The sequence below is a fragment of the Aphidius gifuensis genome, linkage group LG4 (genome assembly GCF_014905175.1).
Source record: "Aphidius gifuensis isolate YNYX2018 linkage group LG4, ASM1490517v1, whole genome shotgun sequence".
NCBI classification, from domain to species: domain Eukaryota; kingdom Metazoa; phylum Arthropoda; class Insecta; order Hymenoptera; family Braconidae; genus Aphidius; species Aphidius gifuensis.
This window is the reverse complement of record NC_057791.1, coordinates 13,399,115-13,424,632: the sequence shown is the minus strand read 5'-3', so window position 1 is coordinate 13,424,632 and position 25,518 is coordinate 13,399,115. Positions and strand designations below refer to the sequence as shown.

The 25,518-nt window shown below is 31.4% G+C and overlaps 1 protein-coding gene across 1 annotated transcript in view; it reads right to left on the bottom strand.

Moving 5' to 3' along the window:
- Nucleotides 1-314: 314 nt before the first annotated feature.
- Nucleotides 315-25,518, bottom strand: part of LOC122853875 (ribosomal RNA-processing protein 8-like) — a 38,313-nt gene continuing 13,109 nt past the window's right edge. Inside the window, exons 3-4 of the mRNA XM_044154285.1 lie at nucleotides 606-841; nucleotides 315-528 (exon numbers count right to left, since the gene is read on the bottom strand). Of these exons, the coding sequence (XP_044010220.1) occupies nucleotides 315-528; nucleotides 606-841 (450 nt within the window). The remainder of the gene's footprint in view (nucleotides 529-605; nucleotides 842-25,518) is intronic.

Below are 25,518 nucleotides of genomic sequence, written 5' to 3'. Positions count from 1 at the left end.
TTTTTCAATTAATTAATTAATTATAAAATAGTGTTGTTAATTTTTTCGTACTGATCATGTAAGTATATTTTTTCAAGTTTATAATGCTCAAATATATATGTTAATAATAAAAAAAAATTCAAGTATATTCAATGATGATTTATTTATTTACGAATTACATAATTATTTTCATTTGAAAAAAAATAATGTGTCAATCAGATCAGTATGCCTGTAATCTTGTCATACTGATTAAGCTGTCACAAACATTAATAATTCACATAAAATATTAAATTCAATAATGTGGTACAGTATTTTAATTTATCAAAGTAATTAAATTATCTTCTTTTGTATAAGCATGTTTTTAAATAAATTTGTGGAAGATTTTTATTTCTTCTATTGACATCTTCAATTTCTTTAAAGTCCATAAAATAAAATAAATTATTTGACAAATCTTGATATGTATTTTGAAAGCCATATTTGTCTAATGACTTTACAAATCCTTTAATATTTTCAAAGCGACTTACAACATCAGCAATTTTTAATATCCCACTGTAAATTATAACTACAAAAACAAAAATTAATTAAATTAATTAATTAACGAAATATTTCAATTAAAAAATACTTACTCTTGTTTTAAAACACGATTCGCTTCTAAAAGATAATCTGCTAAATTTTTTCCTATGAATGACAAACAAAATACAACAACATTAACACTGATAGTTAGCAGGGATGTATGTGCCATATCACAAGCTGTGACTTTATCATTGACAGCAACTAAATCAAGTGAGTGAACTTTTTGTTCAACTGGTTCACAAAGCTTAGCATCACCACAACCAAAATCAGCAATAACATATTCTTTTGGCTTGTAAAATAAAATAATAAATAAATATTTTTGTGCTCCATTTCCACTACTAGTGTCGCGAAAGTTTTCATGTAAACGATGAATAAAATATAATTAATCTAAAACTGTCGCGGCATTCTCCTGCTGGATTCGCTCTACTAACATTTGTGAATATTTTGACTAAAATCTCGTTCAATTTCCAATCGACGTGGTGTTAACTTCATTTCAATTATTGTCAAGTTCAGTCAAGTTTTTTTTTACCATACTATACCATACCTAGAGGGGGGTATGAAACGAATGAACGTGTGATTGATAGGTTGACCGTTAGTTCTCTGAAAGTAACCTAACTCCAATTAGGATAGTTAAATATTTTATCTAACATTAATGATTGATTGATAGGTACTGGTTGACATTTATATTTTGGATTAATCAAATTGTATCGATAATATTCAAGCAGAATTATATTGAAAAATCGTTGAGCTCAACATTGATGTTCATTAATTATAAAACCAATGGTTAATTGTGAGTAGAATTAAGATTATTTTTAATTTTATTATTTATGAAGTATTTTTTTTTGACATTGTTGATTACTCAATAATGAAAAACGATTGTTTCTTTTATTTCTAATTGATAATAATTCTTTCTTTTTATTTATTTATTCATCAAATTCAAAGTTGAGTGTAATTAACTCAATAAAATAATAAAACTAACAGTATTTCTACCCTAATTTTCGGTTTTTTATTTGACCACCCTGGCGGAATTGGCAAAATAGTTTTGTCGCCTGTGCGATAGTAAAGCCAGAGATAATAAATACAGAATATTAATGATACCAGACGTAAATTTGGGCTTTATGGGTAAATTGTTTAAGATAAATTATTATTTAACTTACTTTGAGCAATAATATTCATGTAATGAGATAAATATAAATAGAACAAGTAATGTAGTTGACAAATTTTGACGTTTTGAGGTTGTAAAAATGCTATTTATTCATAACAATATCAATAATTATTTTTTGAAAATTAAGGTACTTTCATCGTCATGAACCTAGAACCGCTGATTGTCCAAAAAAATCGTAAATAGGCTCATTAGATGAGTCTGTATTTAAAGTGGTTAGTAGTTCAAAGGGTTTAATTTGCAGTTGAAAAAATAAAGATAAAAAATAAGAAATAAAACTTTAAAGTTAAATAATTTTTTTGTTTATCAACACAAATCAAAACAATTATGTCAGCTAGATGCAGGAAGACGGAAAGAAATTCGTAGTAAAAAAATTGAAATTCCTGCTTCTATATGACATAATAGTTTTTATTTTTGATCGTTGAATGGAAAAGTTATTTGACTCAAAAATTTTATCTCTTTTTTTTCATATTCAATTTTTGACTTACAAATTAAATCCCGGTTACTTCAAATTACTACAAATCAAGATTTATGTAATAAGCATACCTACGAATTTTTCGTACAACCAGCGGTTCAGGTTCTCGTCATTTATTTAAAACCAAAAAACTTCTAAAGTTTAAAAATTTTTATGTTGAAATAGGTAAAAAACCACGTATCACAGAACACTTGAAAAGATCTAACGCGTCCTGTGAAAAAAAAAACGAACTTTATATGATACGACCAGCAATTAAGAACACAATTTGGTTAACACAGTTCCAAAACTGCGAGGCATTCCGAGCTTATTCGAAGAATAAAGAAGAAAATTCAAAATTGGATGCTGATTTAATCACGAAATTTAGTCAGTTCGTGATAAAAAAAAACTTGATGCTCAACAGCTTAAAGACAATGTCATTATTTAAAAAAGAAAAGAAGGGTTTAAAAGTTCCAGCCAAAATAGGAACGTTTCGTCGGAGAATTCAAAAACAACTCTACGAACCTATTTTGAATGGAACTAAATTCGAGTCACATCTGTCAGAGGAAGAAATTTCAATTATTAAAAAAAAATTAGAACTCACTAAAAAAGAAAAAAATAAGGACTAATAAATAAAGACATAGGGCTTTATATTTGGCAGGCTTGTAAATATTTTTTTTCAGAGGACTTTAACAATGGGCTGTGGCAGAACGTTTTTGGCAGGAATTAAAGGGCGTATACTGGGCCCAGGAAGGCGTAAATATAATTTTTTATATTGTAGAGGGCGTTCTTAAATCCTTATTCTTAAATCTAAATTTTTAGAAGTCTTCAAAGAAAGACTAACTATATTTGTTTTATTGTAGAGATTTTCAAGCTTTATTCTTTATAAAAGAGCGTGAATGGAGGTCAAGATCATCTGAATATATTTTTGTTTTATTGTAGAGGGCATTCTTAAAGCTTCATTTTTCTAAAAAAAATTATGGAGAGCCTTGAACGCATAAATATATTATTTCATTATTGTAAAGGGCGTTTTTACAGCTTTATTCTTTGAGAAAGACAGACGATATCGTGTCTTTAATACAAAAGAATTATACGACGAAAAATCTTTCTATATGTAAATTATATTTATCTACGGATATTTTGCGAGAATTTTGCGTTTCAAATACGTTTTACCAAAGAAAAAAAAAAAATTTATATGTTGAAAAGTACAAGGAAAAAAAAATTATCGAGTCATGAGTTCAAATCCTACTATGGATTTTTTTTTTTTGTCACACAAAAAAAAGCATGGACGAAGTACGGCAAAGGTACGGATAAAGTGTGGTATACGAACTGATAAATTATAGTAATATAATACACTGCAAGGAAAATTGATATCTAATCTTCCGATAAGCAGTTTTCTTGGCTTAGAAATTAAACATGTATTTTTTGACGTACAGCGTTTATACGGAAGAAGTACAGCATATTAATAGTGTTAAAACCAAAAATTTACTTACCATTTGATGCAACTGTTGACCTATAATTGAATGTCAAATTACTTTCAAAGTAAATAGTTTTCTTTTTTGGTGTTCAAATTCATCTTTCTCTAAATACGGGATACGTTAAAATGAAGTACGGTAGCATAATATATTGCAGAAAAAATTTGGTATTTAATATTTCTTTAAGCAGTTTTCTTGGTTTTAAAATTAAACATTTAATTTTTTTAAGTATGAATAATGTACAGCAGCATACTTAAACTTCAACTGGAAAAAAATCGAATATCTATTGTTCCGGAAAACAGCTTTCTTGATTATCAAATTGATTTCTTTTAAGGACGGCATACGTACGGATAAAGTACGGCATAAGTACGGATAAAGTACGGCGTATGTATGGATAAAGTACAGCAGATGTATAAAGTATGTCCGGATAGAATACGGCAGACTATTTGCGGAATTCTTGGTTTTGAAATTAAACGTTTATTTTTTTTTTTAAGTATGGATGAAGTACGTTATGCGTACTGATAAAGTACCACATACCTACGGATTAAGTACGGCAGCATAATGCATTAGGAAAAAATGAAATATCTATTGTTTCGGAAAATAGCTTTGTTGGTTTTAAATTGGATTTCTTTATAGTACGGCGTATGTAAGGATAAAGATGTATTGAGTACGTTCGGATAAAATACGGCAGCATAAACACCGAAAAAAAAAAATTAAATACCTATTGTTCCGGAAAATAGCTTTTTCGGTTTTTAAATAAATTTCATTTAAGTACGGCATATGTACGGATGAAGTACGGCGTACATACGAATAGAGTACACCAGATGTATAGAGTACGTCTGGATAAAATACGGAAGACTATGAATTTTTTAATTATTTACGGATGCGGCAATATTTATGGAAATTGCCATTTTAAATGAAAAGCAAGAAAATAAAATAAATAAATATTTATTGTTCTGGAAAGCAATTTTTTTAGCTTATAAATTCTTACTTTATACATCTGCTGTACTTTATCCATACATACGCCGTACTTTATCCGTACTTATGCCGTACTTTATCGGTACGTATGCCGTTCTTAAAAAAAATCAATTTCATAATCAAGAAAGCTATTTTCGGGAACAATAGATATTCGATTTTTTTCCAGTTGAAGTTTAAGTATGCTGCTGTACATTATTCATACTTAAATAAATTTTTTTTTTATTATATACTTTTCATCACAGGGGCTGTGAGAAGTGGCGACATACAACTTGACAATCAATTTTTTCACCATTTCTGGTATTTTTATAAATTACACTTTTAATAATCATTGTTTTAAAAAATCAAAACATCATAAAAAAAAAAGAAAATATTTTACACTTTATTTTTTTTCTTTAATTTGTTTTTTTTTTACTGAGTTGTAATCGTTTTTTTAAATTTTCAATTTCTTCTTCTGACAGGAATGATCCAGGTACAGATCCATTCAAAATAAGTTCATACACTTGTAGCTCGATTCTGCGCTTAAAAGTTCCTATTTTGGATGGAATTTTAAATCGATTCATTTTCTTTTTAAAATTACTTAATGTTTTTTAACTGTGTGGCATCAAATTATTTTTAATCACAAAACGACAAAATTCTGTGATTAAATCAGCACTCATTATCGAATTATTTTTTCTGTTGACTGAATAAGCCAAGAAGGGTTCATAGTTCGGAAATGGTTCTGAGAAACTTTGAGCATTGATCTCTGGTCTTTTCCAAGAAAATGTTTGTCCACTTCTTTTTTGATAGATGTTTTTCAAGTACGGCATACGTACGGATAAAGTACGGCGTATGTACGGATAAAATACAGCAGATGTATAGAGTACGTCCGGATAAAATACGGCAGACTATGCCTTTTTTATTGTCTACAGATATTGTGCGGATTTTTTTAATAGTTTTTTTTCAAGTATGGCATACGTACGGATGAAGTACGGCATATGTACGGATAAAGTACGGCGTACATACGGTTAGAGTACACCAGATGTATAAAGTGTCCGGATAAAAATACTGGCAGACTATTGTATATTTTTTATTGTCTACAGATATTATATGCGGGATTTTTAATAGATTTTATTCAAGTACGGCATATGTACGGATAAAGTACGGCGTATGTAATGATAAAATACAGCAGATATGCCTGGATAAAATACGGCAGTACTATAATGCTTTTTAATATGTCTAAGGTATATTATGCGGATTTCGTAAATCGCTATTATTTTACATCTAATATTGATCTTGTCTTATAGCTTCGATAAAAGCAGAATTCTGGTTTGAAATTAAACGTTTATTTTTAAGTATGGATGAAGTACGTTATGCGTACTGATAAAGTACACATACCTACGGATTAAGTAATGGCAGCATAACACAACGAAAATACCAACATCTACTGTTCCGAAAATAGCTTTTTGGTTTTTAAATAAATTTCTTTTAAGTAATGGCATATGTACGGATCGTAGATAATGGCGTACATACGGATAGAGTACACCAGATGTATAGAGTACGTCTGGGCCAAAATACGGAAGACTATGAATTTTTTTTAATTATTTACGGATGCAGCAATATTTATGAAATTGCCATTTAAATGAAAAGCAAGAAAAATAAAATAAATAAATATTTATTGTCTGGAAATCAATTTTTTATTTATAAATTCTTATTTTCTAAGTAATGGTATAAAAAATACGTTCAAGTACGGATTAACTACGGCATAGATTTAAAGTACGGCGTACATACGGATAGAGGTACACCAGATGTATAAAGTACGTCCGGATAAAATACTGCAGACTATGCCTTTATTGTCTACAGAAATTATGCGGATTTTTTAATAGATTTTATTCAAGTACGGCATATACGTACGGATAAAGTACGGCGTATGTACGGATAAAATACAGCAGATGTATAGAGTACGTCCGATAAAATACGGCAGACTATGCCTTTTTTATTGTCTACATATATTGTGCGGATTTTTTTAATAGATATTTTTCAAGTACGGCATACGTACGGATAAAGTGGAGCATATTTACGGATGAAGTACGGCGCACATACGATTAGAGTACAACCAGATGAAAGTACGTCCGGATAAAATACAGCAGACTATGTCTTTTTTATTGTCTACAGATATTATGCCGATTTTTTTAATAGATTTTATTCAAGTACGGCATACGTACGGATAAAGTACGGCGTATGTACGGATAAAATACAGCAGATGTATAAAGTACGTCCGGATAAAATACGGCAGACTATATATTTTTTATTGTCTACAGATATTATGCGGATTTTTTTAATAGATTTTTTTCAAGTACGGCATACGTACGGATAAAGTACGGCATGTGTACGGATGAAGTACGGCGCACATACGGTTAGAGTACACCAGATGTATAAAGTACGTCCGGATAAAATACAGCAGACTATGCCTTTTTTATTGTCTACATATATTGTGCGGATTTTTTTAATAGATTTTTTTCAAGTACGGCATACGTACGGATAAAGTACGCATATGTACGGATGAAGTACGGCGCACATACGGTTAGAGTACACCATGATGTAAAGTACGTCCGGATAAAATACAGCAGACTATGTCTTTTTATTGTCTACAGATATTATGCGAATTTTTTAATAGATTTTATTCAAGTACGGCATAGTATAAAGTACGGCGTATGTACGGATAAAATACAGCAGATGTATAGAGTACGTCCGGATAAAATACGGCAGACTATTTTTAATTGTCTACAGACATTATGCGGATTTTTCGTAAATCGCTATTTTACATCTAATATTTATCTTATATCTGATATTTCGATAAGCAGAATTTTTGGTTTTGAAATTAAACGTATATACTTTTCATCACAGGGGCTGTGAGAAGTGGCGACATACAACTTGACAATCAATTTTTCCACCATTTCTGGTATTTTTATAAATTACACTTTTAATAATCATTGTTTTAAAAAATCAAAACATCATAAAAAAAAAAGAAAATATTTTACACTTTTAATAATCATTGTTTTAAAAAATCAAAACATCATAAAAAAAAAAGAAAATATTTTACACTTCATTTTTTTTCTTTAATTTGTTTTTTTTTTACTGAGTTGTAATCGTTTTTTCAAATTTTCAATTTCTTCTTCTGACAGGAATGATCCAGGTACAGATCTATTCAAAATAAGTTCATACACTTGTAGCTCGATTCTGCGCTTAAAAGTTCCTATTTTGGATGGAATTTTAAATCGATTCATTTTCTTTTTAAAATTACTAAATGTTTTTTAACTGTGTGGCATCAAATTATTTTTAATCACAAAACGACAAAATTCTGTGATTAAATCAGCACTCATTATCGAATTATTTTTTCTGTTGACTGAATAAGCCAAGAAGGGTTCATAGTTCGGAAATGGTTCTGAGAAACTTTGAGCATTGATCTCTGGTCTTTTCCAAGAAAATGTTTGTCCACTTCTTTTTTGATAGATGTTTTTCAAGTACGGCATACGTACGGATAAAGTACGGCGTATGTACGGATAAAATACAGCAGATGTATAGAGTACGTCCGGATAAAATACGGCAGACTATGCCTTTTTTATTGTCTACAGATATTGTGCGGATTTTTTTAATAGTTTTTTTTCAAGTACGGCATACGTACTAAAGTACGGCATATGTACGGATGAAGTACGGCGTACATACGGTTAGAGTACACCAGATGTATAAAGTACGTCCGGATAAAATACGGCAGACTATATATTTTTTATTGTCTACAGATATTATGCGGATTTTTTTAATAGATTTTATTCAAGTACGGCATACGTACGGATAAAGTACGGCGTATGTACGGATAAAATACAGCAGATGTATAGAGTACGTCTGGATAAAATACGGCAGACTATGCTTTTTTTAATTGTCTACAGACATTATGCGGATTTTTTTCGTAAATCGCTATTTTACATCTAATATTGATCTTACATCTGATATTTCGATAAGCAGAATTCTTGGTTTTGAAATTAAACGTTTATTTTTTTTAAGTATGGATAAAGTACGTTATGCGTACTGATAAAGTACCACATACCTACGGATTAAGTACGGCAGCATAACACACCGAAAAAAAAAAATTAAATATCTACTGTTCCGGAAAATAGCTTTTTTGGTTTTTAAATAAATTTCTTTTAAGTACGGCATATGTACGGACGAAGTACGGCGTACATACGGATAGAGTACACCAGATGTATAGAGTACGTCTGGATAAAATACGGAAGACTATGAATTTTTTAATTATTTACGGATGCAGCAATATTTATGGAAATTGCCATTTTAAATGAAAAGCAAGAAAATAAAATAAATAAATATTTATTGTTCTGGAAATCAATTTTTTTAGCTTATAAATTCTTTACTTTCTAAGTACGGTAAAAATACGTTCAAGTACGGATTAACTACGGCATATGTACGGATGAAGTACGGCGTACATACGGATAGAGTACACCAGATGTATAAAGTACGTCCGGATAAAATACTGCAGACTATGCCTTTTTTATTGTCTACAGAAATTATGCGGATTTTTTTAATAGATTTTATTCAAGTACGGCATACGTACGGATAAAGTACGGCGTATGTACGGATAAAATACAGCAGATGTATAGAGTACGTCCGGATAAAATACGGCAGACTATGCCTTTTTTATCGTCTACATATATTGTGCGGATTTTTTTAATAGATATTTTTCAAGTACGGCATACGTACGGATAAAGTACGGCATATGTACGGATGAAGTACGGCGCACATACGGTTAGAGTACACCAGATGTATAAAGTACGTCCGGATAAAATACAGCAGACTATGTCTTTTTTATTGTCTACAGATATTATGCCGATTTTTTTAATAGATTTTATTCAAGTACGGCATACGTACGGATAAAGTACGGCGTATGTACGGATAAAATACAGCAGATGTATAGAGTACGTCCGGATAAAATACGGCAGACTATGCCTTTTTTATTGTCTACATATATTGTGCGGATTTTTTTAATAGATTTTTTTCAAGTACGGCATACGTACGGATAAAGTACGGCATGTGTACGGATGAAGTACGGCGCACATACGGTTAGAGTACACCAGATGTATAAAGTACGTCCGGATAAAATACAGCAGACTATGCCTTTTTTATTGTCTACATATATTGTGCGGATTTTTTTAATAGATTTTTTTCAAGTACGGCATACGTACGGATAAAGTACGACATATGTACGGATGAAGTACGGCGCACATACGGTTAGAGTACACCAGATGTATAAAGTACGTCCGGATAAAATACAGCAGACTATGTCTTTTTTATTGTCTACATATATTGTGCGGATTTTTTTAATAGATTTTATTCAAGTACGGCATACGTACAGATAAAGTACGGCGTATGTACGGATAAAATACAGCAGATGTATAGAGTACGTCCGGATAAAATACGGCAGACTATGCTTTTTTTAATTGTCTACAGACATTATGCGGATTTTTTTCGTAAATCGCTATTTTACATCTAATATTTATCTTATATCTGATATTTCGATAAGCAGAATTTTTGGTTTTGAAATTAAACGTATATACTTTTCATCACAGGGGCTGTGAGAAGTGGCGACATACAACTTGACAATCAATTTTTCCACCATTTCTGGTATTTTTATAAATTACACTTTTAATAATCATTGTTTTAAAAAATCAAAACATCATAAAAAAAAAAGAAAATATTTTACACTTTTAATAATCATTGTTTTAAAAAATCAAAACATCATAAAAAAAAAAGAAAATATTTTACACTTTATTTTTTTTCTTTAATTTGTTTTTTTTTTACTGAGTTGTAATCGTTTTTTTAAATTTTCAATTTCTTCTTCTGACAGGAATGATCCAGGTACAGATCTATTCAAAATAAGTTCATCCACTTGTAGCTCGATTCTGCGCTTAAAAGTTCCTATTTTGGATGGAATTTTGAATCGATTCATTTTCTTTTTAAAATTACTTAATGTTTTTTAACTGTGTGGCATCAAATTATTTTTAATCACAAAACGACAAAATTCTGTGATTAAATCAGCACTCATTATCGAATTATTTTTTCTGTTGACTGAATAAGCCAAGAAGGGTTCATAGTTCGGAAATGGTTCTGAGAAACTTTGAGCATTGATCTCTGGTCTTTTCCAAGAAAATGTTTGTCCACTTCTTTTTTGATAGATGTTTTTCAAGTACGGCATACGTACGGATAAAGTACGGCGTATGTACGGATAAAATACAGCAGATGTATAGAGTACGTCCGGATAAAATACGGCAGACTATGCCTTTTTTATTGTCTACAGATATTGTGCGGATTTTTTTAATAGTTTTTTTTCAAGTACGGCATACGTACGGATAAAGTACGGCATATGTACGGATGAAGTACGGCGTACATACGGTTAGAGTACACCAGATGTATAAAGTACGTCCGGATAAAATACGGCAGACTATATATTTTTTATTGTCTACAGATATTATGCGGATTTTTTTAATAGATTTTATTCAAGTACGGCATACGTACGGATAAAGTACGGCGTATGTACGGATAAAATACAGCAGATGTATAGAGTACGTCTGGATAAAATACGGCAGACTATGCTTTTTTTAATTGTCTACAGACATTATGCGGATTTTTTTCGTAAATCGCTATTTTACATCTAATATTGATCTTACATCTGATATTTCGATAAGCAGAATTCTTGGTTTTGAAATTAAACGTTTATTTTTTTTAAGTATGGATGAAGTACGTTATGCGTACTGATAAAGTACCACATACCTACGGATTAAGTACGGCAGCATAACACACCGAAAAAAAAAAATTAAATATCTACTGTTCCGGAAAATAGCTTTTTTGGTTTTTAAATAAATTTCTTTTAAGTACGGCATATGTACGGACGAAGTACGGCGTACATACGGATAGAGTACACCAGATGTATAGAGTACGTCTGGATAAAATACGGAAGACTATGAATTTTTTAATTATTTACGGATGCGGCAATATTTATGGAAATTGCCATTTTAAATGAAAAGCAAGAAAATAAAATAAATAAATATTTATTGTTCTGGAAATCAATTTTTTTAGCTTATAAATTCTTACTTTCTAAGTACGGTATAAAAAATACGTTCAAGTACGGATTAACTACGGCATATGTACGGATGAAGTACGGCGTACATACGGATAGAGTACACCAGATGTATGAAGTACGTCCGGATAAAATACTGCAGACTATGCCTTTTTTATTGTCTACAGAAATTATGCGGATTTTTTTAATAGATTTTATTCAAGTACGGCATACGTACGGATAAAGTACGGCGTATGTACGGATAAAATACAGCAGATGTATAGAGTACGTCCGGATAAAATACGGCAGACTATGCCTTTTTTATTGTCTACATATATTGTGCGGATTTTTTTAATAGATATTTTTCAAGTACGGCATACGTACGGATAAAGTACAGCATATGTACGGATGAAGTACGGCGCACATACGATTAGAGTACACCAGATGTATAAAGTACGTCCGGATAAAATACAGCAGACTATGTCTTTTTTATTGTCTACAGATATTATGCCGATTTTTTTAATAGATTTTATTCAAGTACGGCATACGTACGGATAAAGTACGGCGTATGTACGGATAAAATACAGCAGATGTATAGAGTACGTCCGGATAAAATACGGCAGACTATGCCTTTTTTATTGTCTACATATATTGTGCGGATTTTTTTAATAGATTTTTTTCAAGTACGGCATACGTACGGATAAAGTACGGCATGTGTACGGATGAAGTACGGCGCACATACGATTAGAGTACACCAGATGTATAAAGTACGTCCGGATAAAATACAGCAGACTATGCCTTTTTTATTGTCTACATATATTGTGCGGATTTTTTTAATAGATTTTTTTCAAGTACGGCATACGTACGGATAAAGTACGGCATATGTACGGATGAAGTACGGCGCACATACGGTTAGAGTACACCAGATGTATAAAGTACGTCCGGATAAAATACAGCAGACTATGTCTTTTTTATTGTCTACAGATATTATGCGAATTTTTTTAATAGATTTTATTCAAGTACGGCATACGTACAGATAAAGTACGGCGTATGTACGGATAAAATACAGCAGATGTATAGAGTACGTCCGGATAAAATACGGCAGACTATGCTTTTTTTAATTGTCTACAGACATTATGCGGATTTTTTTCGTAAATCGCTATTTTACATCTAATATTTATCTTATATCTGATATTTCGATAAGCAGAATTTTTGGTTTTGAAATTAAACGTATATACTTTTCATCACAGGGGCTGTGAGAAGTGGCGACATACAACTTGACAATCAATTTTTCCACCATTTCTGGTATTTTTATAAATTACACTTTTAATAATCATTGTTTTAAAAAATCAAAACATCATAAAAAAAAAAGAAAATATTTTACACTTTTAATAATCATTGTTTTAAAAAATCAAAACATCATAAAAAAAGAAAATATTTTACACTTTATTTTTTCTTTAATTTGTTTTTTTTTTACTGAGTTGTAATCGTTTTTTTAAATTTTCAATTTCTTCTTCTGACAGGAATGATCCAGGTACAGATCTATTCAAAATAAGTTCATACACTTGTAGCTCGATTCTGCGCTTAAAAGTTCCTATTTTGGATGGAATTTTAAATCGATTCATTTTCTTTTTAAAATTACTTAATGTTTTTTAACTGTGTGGCATCAAATTATTTTTAATCACAAAACGACAAAATTCTGTGATTAAATCAGCACTCATTATCGAATTATTTTTTCTGTTGACTGAATAAGCCAAGAAGGGTTCATAGTTCGGAAATGGTTCTGAGAAACTTTGAGCATTGATCTCTGGTCTTTTCCAAGAAAATGTTTGTCCACTTCTTTTTTGATAGATGTTTTTCAAGTACGGCATACGTACGGATAAATAAAGTACGGCGTATGTACGGATAAAATACAGCAGATGTATAGAGTACGTCCGGATAAAATACGGCAGACTATGCCTTTTTTATTGTCTACAGATATTGTGCGGATTTTTTTAATAGTTTTTTTTCAAGTACGGCATACGTACGGATAAAGTACGGCATATGTACGGATGAAGTACGGCGTACATACGGTTAGAGTACACCAGATGTATAAAGTACGTCCGGATAAAATACGGCAGACTAAGCCTATTTTAGTGTCTTCAGATATTGGGGGGATTTTTGTAATACATCTTATTCTAGTACGGCATACGTACGGATAAAGTACGGCGTATGTACGGATAAAATACAGCAGATGTATAGAGGTCTGGATAAAATACGGCAGACTATGCTTTTTTTAATTGTCTACAGACATTATGCGGATTTTTTTCGTAAATCGCTATTTTACATCTAATATTGATCTTACATCTGATATTTCGATAAGCAGAATTCTTGGTTTTGAAATTAAACGTTTATTTTTTTTAAGTATGGATGAAGTACGTTATGCGTACTGATAAAGTACCACATACCTACGGATTAAGTACGGCAGCATAACACACCGAAAAAAAAAAATTAAATATCTACTGTTCCGGAAAAAAGCTTTTTGGTTTTAAATAAATTTTAAGTACGGCATATGTACGGACGAAGTACGGCGTACATACGGATAGAGTACACCAGATGTATAGAGTACGTCTGGATAAAATACGGAAGACTATGAATTTTTTAATTATTTACGGATGCGGCAATATTTATGGAAATTGCCATTTTAAATGAAAAGCAAGAAAATAAAATAAATAAATATTTATTGTTCTGGAAATCAATTTTTTTAGCTTATAAATTCTTACTTTCTAAGTACGGTATAAAAAATACGTTCAAGTACGGATTAACTACGGCATATGTACGGATGAAGTACGGCGTACATACGGATAGAGTACACCAGATGTATGAAGTACGTCCGGATAAAATACTGCAGACTATGCCTTTTTTATTGTCTACAGAAATTATGCGGATTTTTTTAATAGAGTTTATTTAAGTACGCGCCGGATAAAGTACGGCGTATGTACGGATAAAATACAGCAGATGTATAGAGTACGTCCGGATAAAATACGGCAGACTATGCCTTTTTTATTGTCTACATATATTGTGCGGATTTTTTTAATAGATATTTTTCAAGTACGGCATACGTACGGATAAAGTACAGCATATGTACGGATGAAGTACGGCGCACATACGATTAGAGTACACCAGATGTATAAAGTACGTCCGGATAAAATACAGCAGACTATGTCTTTTTTATTGTCTACAGATATTATGCCGATTTTTTTAATAGATTTTATTCAAGTACGGCATACGTACGGATAAAGTACGGCGTATGTACGGATAAAATACAGCAGATGTATAGAGTACGTCCGGATAAAATACGGCAGACTATGCCTTTTTTATTGTCTACATATATTGTGCGGATTTTTTTAATAGATTTTTTTCAAGTACGGCATACGGATAAAGTACGGCATGTGTACGGATGAAGTACGGCGCACATACGATTAGAGTACACCAGATGTATAAAGTACGTCCGGATAAAATACAGCAGACTATGCCTTTTTTATTGTCTACATATATTGTGCGGATTTTTTTAATAGATTTTTTTCAAGTACGGCATACGTACGGATAAAGTACGGCATATGTACGGATGAAGTACGGCGCACATACGGTTAGAGTACACCAGATGTATAAAGTACGTCCGGATAAAATACAGCAGACTATGTCTTTTTTATTGTCTACAGATATTATGCGAATTTTTTTAATAGATTTTATTCAAGTACGGCATACGTACAGATAAAGTACGGCGTATGTACGGATAAAATACAGCAGATGTATAGAGTACGTCCGGATAAAATACGGCAGACTATGCTTTTTTTAATTGTCTACAGACATTATGCGGATTTTTTTCGTAAATCGCTATTTTACATCTAATATTTATCTTATATCTGATATTTCGATAAGCAGAATTTTTGGTTTTGAAATTAAACGTATATACTTTTCATCACAGGGGCTGTGAGAAGTGGCGACATACAACTTGACAATTTTTCCACCATTTCTGGTATTTTTATAAATTACACTTTTAATAATCATTGTTTTAAAAAATCAAAACATCATAAAAAAAAAAGAAAATATTTTACACTTTTAATAATCATTGTTTTAAAAAATCAAAACATCATAAAAAAAAAATATTTTACACTTTATTTTTTTTCTTTAATTTGTTTTTTTTTTTACGGAGTTGTAATCGTTTTTTTAAATTTTTATTTTTTTCTTCTGACAGGAATGATCCGGGTATAAATTTATTCAAAATAAGTTCATAGCTCGATTCTGCGCTTAAAAGTTCCTATTTTGGATGGAATTTTAAATCGATTCATTTTCTTTTTAAAATTACTTAATGTTTTTTAACTGTGTGGCATCAAATTATTTTTAATCACAAAACGACAAAATTCTGTGATTAAATCAGCACTCATTATCGAATTATTTTTTCTGTTGACTGAATAAGCCAAGAAGGGTTCATAGTTCGGAAATGGTTCTGAGAAACTTTGAGCATTGATCTCTGGTCTTTTCCAAGAAAATGTTTGTCCACTTCTTTTTTGATAGATGTTTTTCAAGTACGGCATACGTACGGATAAAGTACGGCGTATGTACGGATAAAATACAGCAGATGTATAGAGTACGTCCGGATAAAATACGGCAGACTATGCCTTTTTTATTGTCTACAGATATTGTGCGGATTTTTTTAATAGTTTTTTTTCAAGTACGGCATACGTACGGATAAAGTACGGCATATGTACGGATGAAGTACGGCGTACATACGGTTAGAGTACACCAGATGTATAAAGTACGTCCGGATAAAATACGGCAGACTATATATTTTTTATTGTCTACAGATATTATGCGGATTTTTTTAATAGATTTTATTCAAGTACGGCATACGTACGGATAAAGTACGGCGTATGTACGGATAAAATACAGCAGATGTATAGAGTACGTCTGGATAAAATACGGCAGACTATGCTTTTTTTAATTGTCTACAGACATTATGCGGATTTTTTTCGTAAATCGCTATTTTACATCTAATATTGATCTTACATCTGATATTTCGATAAGCAGAATTCTTGGTTTTGAAATTAAACGTTTATTTTTTTTAAGTATGGATAAAGTACGTTATGCGTACTGATAAAGTACCACATACCTACGGATTAAGTACGGCAGCATAACACACCGAAAAAAAAAAATTAAATATCTACTGTTCCGAAAATAGCTTTTGGTTTTAAATAAATTTCTTAAGTACGGCATATGTACGGACGAAGTACGGCGTACATACGGATAGAGTACACCAGATGTATAGAGTACGTCTGGATAAAATACGGAAGACTATGAATTTTTTAATTATTTACGGATGCAGCAATATTTATGGAAATTGCCATTTTAAATGAAAGCAAGAAAATAAAAATAAATAAATATTTATTGTTCTGAAATCAATTTTTTTAGCTTATAAATTCTTACTTTCTAAGTACGGTATAAAAAATACGTTCAAGTACGGATTAACTACGGCATATGTACGGATGAAGTACGGCGTACATACGGATAGAGTACACCAGATGTATAAAGTACGTCCGGATAAAATACTGCAGACTATGCCTTTTTTATTGTCTACAGAAATTATGCGGATTTTTTTAATAGATTTTATTCAAGTACGGCATACGTACGGATAAAGTACGGCGTATGTACGGATAAAATACAGCAGATGTATAGAGTACGTCCGGATAAAATACGGCAGACTATGCCTTTTTATCGTCTGCTATATTATTGTGCGGATTTTTAATAGATATTTTTCAAGTACGGCATACGTACGGATAAAGTACGGCATATGTACGGATGAAGTACGGCGCACATACGGTTAGAGTACACCAGATGTATAAAGTACGTCCGGATAAAATACAGCAGACTATGTCTTTTTTATTGTCTACAGATATTATGCCGATTTTTTTAATAGATTTTATTCAAGTACGGCATACGTACGGATAAAGTACGGCGTATGTACGGATAAAATACAGCAGATGTATAGAGTACGTCCGGATAAAATACGGCAGACTATGCTTTTTTTAATTGTCTACAGACATTATGCGGATTTTTTTCGTAAATCGCTATTTTACATCTAATATTTATCTTATATCTGATATTTCGATAAGCAGAATTTTTGGTTTTGAAATTAAACGTATATACTTTTCATCACAGGGGCTGTGAGAAGTGGCGACATACAACTTGACAATCAATTTTTCCACCATTTCTGGTATTTTTATAAATTACACTTTTAATAATCATTGTTTTAAAAAATCAAAACATCATAAAAAAAAAAGAAAATATTTTACACTTTTAATAATCATTGTTTTAAAAAATCAAAACATCATAAAAAAAAAAGAAAATATTTTACACTTTATTTTTTTTCTTTAATTTGTTTTTTTTTTACTGAGTTGTAATCGTTTTTTTAAATTTTCAATTTCTTCTTCTGACAGGAATGATCCAGGTACAGATCTATTCAAAATAAGTTCATACACTTGTAGCTCGATTCTGCGCTTAAAAGTTCCTATTTTGGATGGAATTTTAAATCGATTCATTTTCTTTTTAAAATTACTTAATGTTTTTTAACTGTGTGGCATCAAATTATTTTTAATCACAAAACGACAAAATTCTGTGATTAAATCAGCACTCATTATCGAATTATTTTTTCTGTTGACTGAATAAGCCAAGAAGGGTTCATAGTTCGGAAATGGTTCTGAGAAACTTTGAGCATTGATCTCTGGTCTTTCCAAGAAAATGTTTGTCCACTTCTTTTTTGATAGATGTTTTTCAAGTACGGCATACGTACGGATAAAGTACGGCGTATGTACGGATAAAATACAGCAGATGTATAGAGTACGTCCGGATAAAATACGGCAGACTATGCCTTTTTTATTGTCTACAGATATTGTGCGGATTTTTTTAATAGTTTTTTTTCAAGTACGGCATACGTACGGATAAAGTACGGCATATGTACGGATGAAGTACGGCGTACATACAGATAAAGTAGGACAGATGTATAAAGTACGTCCGGATAAAATACGGCAGACTATATATTTTTTATTGTCTACAGATATTATGCGGATTTTTTTAATAGATTTTATTCAAGTACGGCATACGTACGGATAAAGTACGGCGTATGTACGGATAAAATACAGCAGATGTATAGAGTACGTCTGATAAAATACGGCAGACTATGCTTTTTAATTGTCTACAGACATTATGCGGATTTTTCGTAAATCGCTATTTTACATCTAATATTGATCTTACATCTGATATTTCGATAAGCAGAATTCTTGGTTTTGAAATTAAACGTTTATTTTTTTTAAGTATGGATGAAGTACGTTATGCGTACTGATAAAGTACCACATACCTACGGATTAAGTACGGCAGCATAACACACCGAAAAAAAAAAATTAAATATCTACTGTTCCGGAAAATAGCTTTTTTGGTTTTTAAATAAATTTCTTTTAAGTACGGCATATGTACGGACGAAGTACGGCGTACATACGGATAGAGTACACCAGATGTATAGAGTACGTCTGGATAAAATACGGAAGACTATGAATTTTTTAATTATTTACGGATGCGGCAATATTTATGGAAATTGCCATTTTAAATGAAAAGCAAGAAAATAAAATAAATAAATATTTATTGTTCTGGAAATCAATTTTTTTAGCTTATAAATTCTTACTTTCTAAGTACGGTAAAAAATACGTTCAAGTACGGATTAACTACGGCATATGTACGGATGAAGTACGGCGTACATACGGATAGAGTACACCAGATGTATGAAGTACGTCCGGATAAAATACTGCAGACTATGCCTTTTTTATTGTCTACAGAAATTATGCGGATTTTTTTAATAGATTTTATTCAAGTACGGCATACGTACGGATAAAGTACGGCGTATGTACGGATAAAATACAGCAGATGTATAGAGTACGTCCGGATAAAATACGGCAGACTATGCCTTTTTTATTGTCTACATATATTGTGCGGATTTTTTTAATAGATATTTTTCAAGTACGGCATACGTACGGATAAAGTACAGCATATGTACGGATGAAGTACGGCGCACATACGATTAGAGTACACCAGATGTATAAAGTACGTCCGGATAAAATACAGCAGACTATGTCTTTTTTATTGTCTACAGATATTATGCCGATTTTTTTAATAGATTTTATTCAAGTACGGCATACGGATAAAGTACGGCGCGTACGGATAAAATACAGCAGATGTATAGAGTACGTCCGATAAAATACGGCAGACTATGCCTTTTTTATTGTCTACATATATTGTGCGGATTTTTTTAATAGATTTTTTTCAAGTACGGCATACGTACGGATAAAGTACGGCATGTGTACGGATGAAGTACGGCGCACATACGATTAGAGTACACCAGATGTATAAAGTACGTCCGGATAAAATACAGCAGACTATGCCTTTTTTATTGTCTACATATATTGTGCGGATTTTTTTAATAGATTTTTTTCAAGTACGGCATACGTACGGATAAAGTACGGCATATGTACGGATGAAGTACGGCGCACATACGGTTAGAGTACACCAGATGTATAAAGTACGTCCGGATAAAATACAGCAGACTATGTCTTTTTTATTGTCTACAGATATTATGCGAATTTTTTTAATAGATTTTATTCAAGTACGGCATACGTACAGATAAAGTACGGCGTATGTACGGATAAAATACAGCAGATGTATAGAGTACGTCCGGATAAAATACGGCAGACTATGCTTTTTTTAATTGTCTACAGACATTATGCGGATTTTTTTCGTAAATCGCTATTTTACATCTAATATTTATCTTATATCTGATATTTCGATAAGCAGAATTTTTGGTTTTGAAATTAAACGTATATACTTTTCATCACAGGGGCTGTGAGAAGTGGCGACATACAACTTGACAATCAATTTTTCCACCATTTCTGGTATTTTTATAAATTACACTTTTAATAATCATTGTTTTAAAAAATCAAAACATCATAAAAAAAAAAGAAAATATTTTACACTTTTAATAATCATTGTTTTAAAAAATCAAAACATCATAAAAAAAAAAGAAAATATTTTACACTTTATTTTTTTTCTTTAATTTGTTTTTTTTTTACTGAGTTGTAATCGTTTTTTTAAATTTTCAATTTCTTCTTCTGACAGGAATGATCCAGGTACAGATCTATTCAAAATAAGTTCATACACTTGTAGCTCGATTCTGCGCTTAAAAGTTCCTATTTTGGATGGAATTTTAAATCGATTCATTTTCTTTTTAAAATTACTTAATGTTTTTTAACTGTGTGGCATCAAATTATTTTTAATCACAAAACGACAAAATTCTGTGATTAAATCAGCACTCATTATCGAATTATTTTTTCTGTTGACTGAATAAGCCAAGAAGGGTTCATAGTTCGGAAATGGTTCTGAGAAACTTTGAGCATTGATCTCTGGTCTTTTCCAAGAAAATGTTTGTCCACTTCTTTTTTGATAGATGTTTTTCAAGTACGGCATACGTACGGATAAAGTATGTACGGATAAAATACAGCAGATGTATAGAGTACGTCCGGATAAAATACGGCAGACTATGCCTTTTTTATTGTCTACAGATATTGTGCGGATTTTTTTAATAGTTTTTTTTCAAGTACGGCATACGTACGGATAAAGTACGGCATATGTACGGATGAAGTACGGCGTACATACGGTTAGAGTACACCAGATGTATAAAGTACGTCCGGATAAAATACGGCAGACTATATATTTTTTATTGTCTACAGATATTATGCGGATTTTTTTAATAGATTTTATTCAAGTACGGCATACGTACGGATAAAGTACGGCGTATGTACGGATAAAATACAGCAGATGTATAGAGTACGTCTGGATAAAATACGGCAGACTATGCTTTTTTTAATTGTCTACAGACATTATGCGGATTTTTTTCGTAAATCGCTATTTTACATCTAATATTGATCTTACATCTGATATTTCGATAAGCAGAATTCTTGGTTTTGAAATTAAACGTTTATTTTTTTTAAGTATGGATAAAGTACGTTATGCGTACTGATAAAGTACCACATACCTACGGATTAAGTACGGCAGCATAACACACCGAAAAAAAAAAATTAAATATCTACTGTTCCGGAAAATAGCTTTTTTGGTTTTTAAATAAATTTCTTTTAAGTACGGCATATGTACGGACGAAGTACGGCGTACATACGGATAGAGTACACCAGATGTATAGAGTACGTCTGGATAAAATACGGAAGACTATGAATTTTTTAATTATTTACGGATGCAGCAATATTTATGGAAATTGCCATTTTAAATGAAAAGCAAGAAAATAAAATAAATAAATATTTATTGTTCTGGAAATCAATTTTTTTAGCTTATAAATTCTTACTTTCTAAGTACGGTATAAAAAATACGTTCAAGTACGGATTAACTACGGCATATGTACGGATGAAGTACGGCGTACATACGGATAGAGTACACCAGATGTATAAAGTACGTCCGGATAAAATACTGCAGACTATGCCTTTTTTATTGTCTACAGAAATTATGCGGATTTTTTTAATAGATTTTATTCAAGTACGGCATACGTACGGATAAAGTACGGCGTATGTACGGATAAAATACAGCAGATGTATAGATATGTCCGGATAAAAATACGGCAGACTATGCCTTTTTTATCGTCTACATATATTGTGCGGATTTTTTTAATAGATATTTTTCAAGTAATGGCATACGTACGTGATAAAGTACGGCATACTATGATTTAAAGTACGGCGCATACGGTTAGAGTACACCAGATGTATAAAGTACGTCCGGATAAAAATACAGCAGACTATCGTCTTTTTATTGTCTACAGATATTATGCCGATTTTTTTAATAGATTTTATTCAAGTACGGCATACGTACGGATAAAGTACGGCGTATGTACGGATAAAATACAGCAGATGTATAGAGTACGTCCGGATAAAATACGGCAGACTATGCCTTTTTTATTGTCTACAGATATTGTGCGGATTTTTTAAATAGATTTTTTCGGCGTTACGGCATAATACGTACGTGGATAGTACGGCATGTGTACGGATGAAGTACGGCGCACATACGGTTAGAGTACACCAGATGTATAAAGTACGTCCGATAAAAAATACAGCAGACTATGCCTTTTTTATTGTCTACATATATTGTGCGGATTTTTTTAATAGATTTTTTTCAAGTACGGCATACGTACGGATAAAGTACGACATATGTACGGATGAAGTACGGCGCACATACGGTTAGAGTACACCAGATGTATAAAGTACGTCCGGATAAAATACAGCAGACTATGTCTTTTTTATTGTCTACATATATTGTGCGGATTTTTTTAATAGATTTTATTCAAGTACGGCATACGTACAGATAAAGTACGGCGTATGTACGGATAAAATACAGCAGATGTATAGAGTACGTCCGGATAAAATACGGCAGACTATGCTTTTTTTAATTGTCTACAGACATTATGCGGATTTTTTTCGTAAATCGCTATTTTACATCTAATATTTATCTTATATCTGATATTTCGATAAGCAGAATTTTTGGTTTTGAAATTAAACGTATATACTTTTCATCACAGGGGCTGTGAGAAGTGGCGACATACAACTTGACAATCAATTTTTCCACCATTTCTGGTATTTTTATAAATTACACTTTTAATAATCATTGTTTTAAAAATCAAAACATCATAAAAAAAAGAAAAATATTTTATACACTTTTAATAATCATTATTGTTTTAAAAAATCAAAACATCATAAAAAAAAAAGAAAATATTTTACACTTTATTTTTTTTCTTTAATTTGTTTTTTTTTTACTGAGTTGTAATCGTTTTTTTAAATTTTCAATTTCTTCTTCTGACAGGAATGATCCAGGTACAGATCTATTCAAAATAAGTTCATACACTTGTAGCTCGATTCTGCGCTTAAAAGTTCCTATTTTGGATGGAATTTTAAATCGATTCATTTTCTTTTTAAAATTACTTAATGTTTTTTAACTGTGTGGCATCAAATTATTTTTAATCACAAAACGACAAAATTCTGTGATTAAATCAGCACTCATTATCGAATTATTTTTTCTGTTGACTGAATAAGCCAAGAAGGGTTCATAGTTCGGAAATGGTTCTGAGAAACTTTGAGCATTGATCTCTGGTCTTTTCCAAGAAAATGTTTGTCCACTTCTTTTTTGATAGATGTTTTTCAAGTACGGCATACGTACGGATAAAGTACGGCGTATGTACGGATAAAATACAGCAGATGTATAGAGTACGTCCGGATAAAATACGGCAGACTATGCCTTTTTTATTGTCTACAGATATTGTGCGGATTTTTTTAATAGTTTTTTTACGGCATACGTACGGATAAAGTACGGCATATGTACGGATGAAGTACGGCGTACATACGGTTAGAGTACACCAGATGTATAAAGTACGTCCGGATAAAATACGGCAGACTATATATTTTTTATTGTCTACAGATATTATGCGGATTTTTTTAATAGATTTTATTCAAGTACGGCATACGTACGGATAAAGTACGGCGTATGTACGGATAAAATACAGCAGATGTATAGAGTACGTCTGGATAAAATACGGCAGACTATGCTTTTTTTAATTGTCTACAGACATTATGCGGATTTTTTTCGTAAATCGCTATTTTACATCTAATATTGATCTTACATCTGATATTTCGATAAGCAGAATTCTTGGTTTTGAAATTAAACGTTTATTTTTTTTAAGTATGGATGAAGTACGTTATGCGTACTGATAAAGTACCACATACCTACGGATTAAGTACGGCAGCATAACACACCGAAAAAAAAAATTAAATATCTACTGTTCCGGAAAATAGCTTTTTTGGTTTTTAAATAAATTTCTTTTAAGTACGGCATATGTACGGACGAAGTACGGCGTACATACGGATAGAGTACACCAGATGTATAGAGTACGTCTGGATAAAATACGGAAGACTATGAATTTTTTAATTATTTACGGATGCAGCAATATTTATGGAAATTGCCATTTTAAATGAAAAGCAAGAAAATAAAATAAATAAATATTTATTGTTCTGGAAATCAATTTTTTTAGCTTATAAATTCTTACTTTCTAAGTACGGTATAAAAAATACGTTCAAGTACGGATTAACTACGGCATATGTACGGATGAAGTACGGCGTACATACGGATAGAGTACACCAGATGTATAAAGTACGTCCGGATAAAATACTGCAGACTATGCCTTTTTTATTGTCTACAGAAATTATGCGGATTTTTTTAATAGATTTTATTCAAGTACGGCATACGTACGGATAAAGTACGGCGTATGTACGGATAAAATACAGCAGATGTATAGAGTACGTCCGGATAAAATACGGCAGACTATGCCTTTTTTATCGTCTACATATATTGTGCGGATTTTTTTAATAGATATTTTTCAAGTACGGCATACGTACGGATAAAGTACGGCATATGTACGGATGAAGTACGGCGCACATACGGTTAGAGTACACCAGATGTATAAAGTACGTCCGGATAAAATACAGCAGACTATGTCTTTTTTATTGTCTACAGATATTATGCCGATTTTTTTAATAGATTTTATTCAAGTACGGCATACGTACGGATAAAGTACGGCGTATGTACGGATAAAATACAGCAGATGTATAGAGTACGTCCGGATAAAATACGGCAGACTATGCCTTTTTTATTGTCTACATATATTGTGCGG